Source organism: Poecilia formosa, unplaced genomic scaffold (genome assembly GCF_000485575.1).
Source record: "Poecilia formosa unplaced genomic scaffold, Poecilia_formosa-5.1.2 Scaffold613, whole genome shotgun sequence".
NCBI lineage: Eukaryota > Metazoa > Chordata > Actinopteri > Cyprinodontiformes > Poeciliidae > Poecilia > Poecilia formosa.
The window spans coordinates 145,602-154,765 of record NW_006800552.1 but is presented as its reverse complement, the minus strand read 5'-3'; the positions used below and the strand labels follow the sequence as shown (position 1 = coordinate 154,765).

Genomic DNA, 9,164 nt, shown 5'->3' with positions numbered 1-9,164 from the left:
CTGGCTTGAGAGAGGGTCAGAGATAGCTCCTGGTTGGATGAGCAAAGATACGCCTTGTTTGAATAAATTAAAGATAAGAATACGCCTTTTACTATAAAACTTTTTACACAGAAGTAACAGATTAGATTTGCTCTTGCAACTCTCCAAAGACGTCTTTGCTTTCTTTCCTTCTTTTCCAAGTCTGTGAGGTAAATGAATGTATGTCTCCGTTGTTCTGCAGTTTCTGGTGTAAGTTTATATTGGATTAAACTCTGTAATTCTGTGACGTCAACACGCATTGTTGTTTTCCTTGTGGCTACACGTGGCCCGCCGAGAGGACCTGGGATCCAGAGGAAGAGAGAGCCAAACTTTTTTCCAAAGTTAACCAATTTAGAATTTCTTCCTTAACAAGGAACACTCAAAGAAATGAAAAGAAAACATTGTGGAAGTCAGTGAATGATACTTTTATTGACCAAGCACAGGGAAATAAATATGGAGTCACTCAGTTCTGAGGGAAAAAGTGTGGAATCATGAAAAACACCTTGTCATGATTGAGGGTTTGGTGAGGTGAGGGAAGACACAGGCAGACTCGGGATGAAGGTGATGATGATGGTTTTAATGATGAAATAATCCAAAAGAACAGAATACAAACAGGTTGCACAGGGAGACAGAGATGTACACACGACGGCACAGGGAAACTGGCTAGTACACACGACAAGGATCCGACAAGAGACAAAGACAACAGGTGGGACTAAATACACTGGGAGGGTAATCAAAGAAACGAGACACAGCTGGGATCAATCAACAGGGAAGTCAGAGACTCACCGGGGAACAGACTAATAAACACAGAAAAACCTCAAAATAAATAACACACACAACACACATAAAAGACCATTCAACATACGTCACTAGTATTTAGTTGCACCACCTTTGGCTTTTATAACGGCTTTCAGTCTCTGAGGCATGGACTTGATGAGTGACAAACAGTATTCTGCATCAATTTGGTGCCAACTCTCTTTGATAGCAGTTGCCAGATCAGCTTTGCAGGTCAGAGCCTTCTTGTGGACCATCTTTTTCAATCTTAACCGCAGATTTTCAATTGGGTTGAGATCTGGACTATTTGCAGGCCATGACATCTCCAAGGATTGACTTCACTGTTTTTGCCCTATGGCACGATGCATTGTCATCTTGGAAAATTATTTCATCATCTCCAAACATCTGTTCAATTGAAGGGATGAGAAAACTGTCCAAAATGTCAATGTAAACATGCATTGATAGAAGAATTAATCACAGTCAATGGTCTTTTATTTAGGTGTGTTGTGTGTGTGTGTATTTATTTTGAGGTTTTTCTGTGTATTAGTCTGTTCCCCAGTGCCTTTGGCTGACATGCAGCCCCATATCATCAAGAACTGTGGAAATTTGGTTGTTTTCTTCAGGCAGGCCTCTTCATAAATCTCACTGGAACGGCACCAAACAAAAGTTCCAGCATCATCACCTTGTCCAATGCAGATTCTTGACTCATCACTGAAGACAACTTTCATCCAGTCATCCACAGTCCATAATTGCCTCTCCTTAGCCTATTGCAGTCTTGTTCTTTTATGTTTAGGTGTCAATGCTAGTTTTCATTTAGCTTTCCTGTATTGAAATCCCATATCCTTTAGGCGATGTTTTACGGTTCAGTCACATACATTGGCTCCAGCTTCCTCCCATTTATGCTTAATATGTTGTAATTTTTCGGTTTTCAAGACACATGGCCTCAAGTTGTTTGTTTTGACGCTTTGATGTCTTTCTTGGTCTACCAGTACGCTTGGCTTTAACAACCATTCCATGCTGTTTGTATTTGGTCCATATCTTGGATACAGCTGACTGTGAACAGCCCACATCTTTAGCAACCATGCGTGAAGGGTTACCTTCTTCAAGAAGTTTCACAATCTTCTCTTTTGTTTCAAAGGACATTTCTCTTGTTGGAGCCATGGTTCTTGCCTCTCCACTTCATCCAGCAGCCCTCCAAGGTGTCATGACTGCAGGTGTTTTTAACTGCAGACTAACGGGCACATCTAATCTGGGGCAGGTGTCCATTTAGGGAAAGGAAATAGACTGGGTGTGTCCTTATTTTCTACCTCCAATTTGAGTGATTCCAAACTTTTTCCCTCAGAATTGAGTGACTCCATATTTATGAGTCACTCAATTCTTGTGCTTGGTCAATAAAAGCATCATTCATTGACTTCCACAATGTTTTCTCATTTCTTTGAGTGTTCCTAAATGCCAACAAGTTGGACTTTGGAATGACCTTATTGTTGTATCATGTTTTTGATCTGAGTTTGTTTTACAGCATGTCTGAATGAGTGCTCATTCAAGACTGGGGATTCCTTACCTTTTGCCAGGGGTTGTAGGATGGTTAGTGAAATAATAAACCTGGATATAAATATGCTATTCTTCAGCAAGAATGCTTTTATTAATTTGATTGATATTTTATATTGATTGGAAAATAGATTATCTCCTACCAAACTCATGTAAAACATGACTTGATCAAAGACATTAACTGATAACTGTAGTACATCTGTTTTGGTCACTACTTACACGTAACAGCTGATTAGCTGGAGCTTCAGTTCCTTGGACTTTTTTGAAACGCACATCGTTACAAAATATACCAAGTATTTGAAAATATATTTACATTTCAATGAAAATATAGCTTTAACAGTTATATTAAAGAAATCCATGATTAGTTGTAAAAATAGACTTTGAGAAATATTTATTTTAGATGTAAAAACAAAACAGTAATACTCTACGCTGTTTAGTTTATCCAAATATAAAATATTGTCACACGAACATTGCCATGTTGTTCACACTGCAATGCGTTCTGGGTAAATTAGGTCTACTTGGTCCGACTGCACTAGTGCCATCCAGCCAAAACAGCGATGACTAACATCTTTAAACTTTTTTAAATTGAACCATTAAAATTGACAGGAACGTAGAAATCATTAGACATAATGAAAACGAGGAGAACCAAACAGAGGAAGAGGACAGACTTGGCTGAAGGAGGTTGCGTTTTGCTGCTGCTGCCACCTTCATAAAGGAAACAATGAATAACACATCTCTGGTTGGACTTTGTGATCCGGTAAGTACTTCTATAACTCTGTGTTCGATTCGGCAACAGCTGCAGAGCTCCATTAGCATTTAAAAGAGTTTGCACCGTTGTCTGTCTGATGTTTCTTCCACTCTGTCTGGTCCGATTACAGCTGTTTAGGGTCCAGTCTCGATCTAAGAAGTAAATGGGGTAGCAGTAGTGCTACTGGCACTCTCTGATGTTTCTCCCAGTGTTTTTCTCTCTCTAGCCAGTGGCAATCAGGTTTAGGTACTTTGTGGTTAAAAACTGTCAGCACAGCATTTGTTTTTTGTTTGTGAAGTTAGTAATCACCTGTTAGAGCCTGTCAGTTTTGCTCGTGACTTAAAGTCTTCTGGAGAAAAATGTTGATGGCACAATGTAGGTCCTTCAAAAGTTGTGTTCAGCTCCGGTTCTCTCCCACTGCACTCTTTTTTTCCATTTGGGAAGCAATCCAGACTCGCCTCACTGTTTTTTTTATTTTTTTTATTACAGTCAACAGTGATGCAGTGTGGCATTATCTAAAATTACACCAGTCAAGCACAATTTGATAAACAACTCAGGTACACTTAGTCTTCTTGTGGCTATGCTGAAGATTCCAGTACAGAACACACCCATCAACCCACAGGTGAAAATATGGTGACCTCCATGAGTGAAAAAAGCAACAAGAGCTATACATGTTTTTGAAGAAATTGACTTTTGGGATATCACAAACAGCAATTTTTAATTAATTACATTACAACATATTTAGGCAAACATGTTTAATTAATCTTGGATCCCTTTAAGATATTAGATTCACACGCTATAAAGCAACTAAAGCTCCAATTTGATCATTTCATGTTCACTAAACTTTGAGCAACAGTTTAGACTAAAAGCGTTTCTGTGCTCAGCAGCATCATAGAACATATTTGGATCTTCCACCTTTAATTAGTGAAAGGTGTTATTTAAATAAACCTTTATAGTTTAACCTCTGACAAGATGTTACAACATAAAACCATCTCAGAAACATCATATTAACAATAGTTGTCCCTAGTTCAAGTCATAAAATAAATTCTGTACTGCTTTGCATCTAACTTGACTTGAAGAAAGAGAGAGTTAAAGATTTAACTAGGCCCAAGTCAAAAACATTTATACTGGATACATTTCAACACAAGTTCCACATGGCTGATATCTGGGATATGTGTGAGTTCACCCTGGCCACACTGCCCCCGAAAAAAAAAAAAAAAAAAAAAAACTCAAGTTGGTGTTTCTATTGTAGCTGAATCTGGAGTTGCATCTTTAGTTTGTGGTTGGTGCTGCTTTTGAAGCTGGAACTGTGTTTGTGGTGGTTGGTGTTGGGGTTAACTCATGCAGATCGAGACATAAATGAGTGTCATGGCAGGTTGTTTCCACTGGAAAGTTCAGCATGAAAGGTTGAGTAGCCAGGTTCACAGCAGTAGACGTTTACAGCCAAACACCAGAGCTGCCGTTTTTTCCACCTGCTACTGTTAACGTCAAAGGATTTTTTTTGTCATTATAATTTCTCTTCTGCTATTGAGCTGTTGAACAAAAACAGAAATTTTAGAGAAAAACTTGAATATCTCTGGAATTTGAAAAGCTGAAGTGTACATTTTTAGAATTTTAACCCATTTGATTCTAGTCTTTTTTAGCAGATGCATTCAAATGTAAATTACATTTAGACATTACTGCATTTCCAATATTTAAAATTATATTTGGTACAATGTATAAAAAGTTTATTAAAATGAACATGTTTAGCATAAGTTAAAGAGGAAATGTTGAAATACTAAAGCTGGAAACTCACCAGTTATTGGCAAGCAGTTGCCCCCATCTCCTGAATATGCTGTTGGAGTGTTGCACTGAGAAGGGCTGGGGTCACAAGCAACACACTTCAGGCCATTTAGATACTCAGAACCAGGTACTGTCCATAACAGCATGATGGGACAAAACACAACAATAGCTTTTGTCATGGTTAATTAAAACCAGTCTCAAATGCAGCAGGCAAAGACAACGTAAAATACAGTAGATGATTTCACAAAAATGCCAGGTAACAAAATAAAAAAATAAAAAAAAACTAAAACAAAGACAAAGACAACAGGTGGACTTAAATACACCAGGAGGGTAATCAGGAAACTAGACACAGCTAGGATCAATCAACAGGGAGGACAGGACAGAGACTCACAGGGAAACAGGACTAAACGCAGAAAATCTCAAAATAACTACACAGAAAAACACATCACAACAGTAGAAAGTGGAAACAATGGCTAAATGAGGTAACTGGTTGTAGGTGTGAGTTTTTGGAGCAGGAGTCAGGCTGAGGGGTGGGCAGATGGTGGAATTAGAAGCTGTGAAGATATACAGGGAAGCACAAAAGAGTGAGGGAGGAAAACTGAGTGAAGTTGCCCCCTTTCCCCACCTCCTTCAAATCAGACAAAAGTTTTTGTTTGCGCCACTGTTATTTTAAAGATATTAAGAAATGTTTCCAGAGATCATGAAAGGTCTGGTACGTTTGACACCAGACAAACTTGGTGTTAAATGTAGCACTTTGGAGAAGTGCTACAGTTGTGCTGGTTTGTGCAACAATTTTTTTGTTTGTGCTGCTTTGGCTTTGAAGATATTAATGAAAGTTTAAAGGTAATGTTGGTTTAGTAAAGTTGGGGGGCTGGTTGATGTTTTGACCTTTAAACTTTCATTAATATTTTCAAAGCCAAAGCAGCACAAACATAAAATTTTGCTGCCAGCACAAACGTATTCGAGTTGCTAGACACTAATTTTGCCTGATTTGAAGAAGTGGGAGGGGTTTCTGGTTGACCTTTCATAACCTCTGAAAACATTTCTTAATATATTTAAAATTATAGCAGCACAAACAAAAAATGTTGCTGCAAAAATGCTTGACACCAATTTTGTCTGATTTGAAGAAGGTGGGGGGGGGGGCAACTTCACTCAGGTGGGAGGAAACACAAGGGAGATGGAAATAATTCTAATATTGAAAAAACATTAAAACTAAAGAAAACATGATAAACTAGAAAGAGACAAAGACATGAAAGGGAAACAAAGAACCAAACAGAAACAAGGATGATATAAAAATAATAAGAACTAAGGAACACAGAGCTAGAATAACTAGAGGGACGAAACAAAGAAATAACTTAACTAGAATCACTAAAGAACATAGATGTAGATTCAGACATAAAAGAACACCTAAATCTAGAGTAACAAGATAAGTAGAAACACTATGAGGGACTGAAATAAAAAAACATAAAAATGAGAAAGGTCTAACAAGAAATTGACAACAAATAAGAATAAATCAAAGAGTGAACTAAAACACAATTTATAAATAAAATAAACAGCAAAAACAAACCCAAAAATGTAGTCATGATACCTTAATGAAAAGAAGATTTCAGAATGTCCTTTTAATATTTTTTTTCTGTAATGAAACTTACAAGTCAGAGTCTGTGAGTTGCAGTTGTTGGTATTGCAACACTCAGCAGAGGCTACACCACTTTGGAAGCCCAGGTTCACTGAAAAAGTCTGACTGCCTGTTCTTAGACACAGAGAGGAAGCTGCACAGCCTTTGTAGATTTGTTGTTGTGTTGCTCCAGATGAATAAGCTGCAAAGTCAAAGAGCATTTGGTTCTTGTTAGAAAACAAATCAGACCTCACACCACCTGACCTGAATTTAGTTCTAAAGTAAAAGTCAACATGAAGAGAGTGACACCTAAGACAGAAGCTGTTATACACATCGTTTCTGAGCTGCATGTCACTGAAACTGTGCTTGAACATGTCGCATCTGTGCAGGTCAGACACCGCAGGGTTCTAGCTGGAATCAGAAGTAAATACTGATGTGAAAACTTACTGTTTTACATGTTTCAAGGATGCTTCAAGATAGTTGAAAGGTAAAATATCTGATTTCTGAGTTAAAATTTTAAACACAAATCATTTATAAAGTTTATTAATGCACTCTTCTTTTGTAATATGCCTTACAGTTTTCAGACTTTTAATTTGTTACCTCTTATTGTGGATGTGATGGTTGGAGATATTGTTGAAGTTGTTGCTGCAGCAGTTGTTCTGGTTGTAGTAGTTGGTGCAGGGGTAGTGGTTGTAGTAGTTGGTGCAGTTGTGGTGGTTGTTGCACTTGGAACATTGCACAAACTAGTTGTACAGCAGGTTGGTCCACTGGTGATTGAACCAACACTCTGCATGAATGGCAAACTTCCCAGACCTGAAGCAGCTGTACAGGTGTTTGGTGATGCACAACCCAGTGCAGGAATTGTGTTTGTTCCATTGTTCACTGTCGATGTAAAAAACAGTGTAAAGTTACATTATTTGTTTTAAATATAATATAGTTGTATTTTTCTAAGATGTAGTATTAATATAAAATTGGGATTTGTCTTCAGTTTGTCCCAGCTATTAAATATGAAAACTTACAAATTGCTGAGAAGCAGTTGATCTCATCTCCTGAACAGATTATTGGAGTGGTGCACTGAGAAGTTGTGGGGTCACAAACAAGGCATTGAAGGGATTTAGTAGGCTGAGGACTGGGGGCTGAAATAAAAAAGGATAATGGAAGAAACTGGTTAAATATTAAAGGAGCAAAATGAAATCGTAAAGGAAAGAAGGATGGCCAGATTTTTTCTTTGTTGAAAACTCTTGTTGAAACCTACCAGGCAGAGTCTGTGAGTTGCAGTTGTCTGTGTTGCAGCACTGAGCAGATGCAATTGCACTTTGGGAACCCAAGTTGACTGAAAAAGTCGAGGTGCCTGTAGCCGGACACAGAGAAGACGCTGCACAGGCTTTGTAGAGCTGTGTTACTGAAATTCCAGATTGAGTAGCTGTAGAGTCAAGGAAAAGATTGGTGGCGTTAGAAAATACAGCAACCTCAATGCATGCAGTGTGTTCCATCATAAAGTAAAAGAAAACATAACCGGAACAATACCTAGGATGGTAGCTATTATGCACATCGTCTCTGAGCCACATGTTAGTGGTATTGAGCTTGAACATGTCTGGTCTGTGCAGGTCAAACATGTCAGGGCTGCAGCTGCAATCACAACAGAATAAAATAAACAGCTCTATTTCTGTATGCTATAGATAATTTTTCTCTTACAAACTCAAACACACAAGAAAATGAGCAGAAGCCTTAACATCTACATATCAATCTTCAAAATTTTAACCGTTAAATATTCTCACAAATAATCTTCAACATCTCAACAGCAATTTACATTACGTAAGAAAACTGCTGAAAACTCATTTGTTGAAGAGGTGATACCTAACAGTGTTACCTGTGCTATAGAGTTCCCAGATGAGACTCAGTAAAAAGATTAGATTCATCTGGTTGATCCTGTAGATTAATTTCCTTCCCCAACTTCTAAAAAGCAGCAGTAGTACTAAAGTTTGTATTCAGTAAAGGTGATCTTGCTGGCTGGCCGTATTCACATTAAAAAGTTGCTTTATTATTTTGCTTCTGTTCTCTCACACCTAAACACACCTTTACACACCCTTGTAGGCACGTCAGCATTTGAATGGTTGGAGCAGTTCACACAAACAATAATTAAGTTATGTAATCCAAAAATGCAAAAAGAGACATCCCACAAATATCTTTCTCTTTTTGCTCTTCATTTATATCATACATTGTCATTAGTCATTTTCTAAAGCAGTGGAGTTATACATATTTTCACTTTGGGCTACATCAAGATCAAATATAGACATATTGATAATATTAATTGTGAAAATAAAGAATAATAAATAGCTATTTCTGCATTCAATTAAATAATGAAGAAATCCTTCATTAATTAATGAAGAAATCCTACTGATGTGTATTTATGCTGCAATATAAATTGAAATAATTAGGTGCAATATAAATTAAATGTATTTATTTTGATGAATAAAATAATATTTAAGCACACAGATGTGATATTAATGTTTTATGTGTCACTCTAGAGCAGGGGTCCCCAAACTTTTTCCTGCAAGGGCCACATAGCTGTTCCTTTCTCTGGTCGGGGGCCGGTCTTAGTTTTTGGAGAAAGAAACCTTAGAAAATTCTTGTCGACGGGGGGCGGGGCTGTGTTCTGTTCTGTCTTTGAAACTGCGG

General features: G+C 37.6%; 1 protein-coding gene across 1 annotated transcript; it reads right to left on the bottom strand.

Annotated features, from left to right (window-relative positions):
* Positions 1-3,787: 3,787 nt before the first annotated feature.
* On the bottom strand, positions 3,788-8,536 carry LOC103130186 (mucin-5AC-like). Its single transcript, XM_007541517.2, has 8 exons — positions 8,356-8,536; positions 8,013-8,114; positions 7,741-7,908; positions 7,505-7,621; positions 7,086-7,367; positions 6,520-6,687; positions 4,884-5,000; positions 3,788-4,620 (listed from the first exon to the last, which is right to left on the bottom strand). The coding sequence occupies exons 1-8, from the start codon at positions 8,402-8,404 to the stop codon at positions 4,613-4,615; spliced, it is 1,011 nt and encodes a 336-aa protein (XP_007541579.1). The 5' UTR covers positions 8,405-8,536; the 3' UTR covers positions 3,788-4,612.
* Positions 8,537-9,164: the final 628 nt, after the last annotated feature.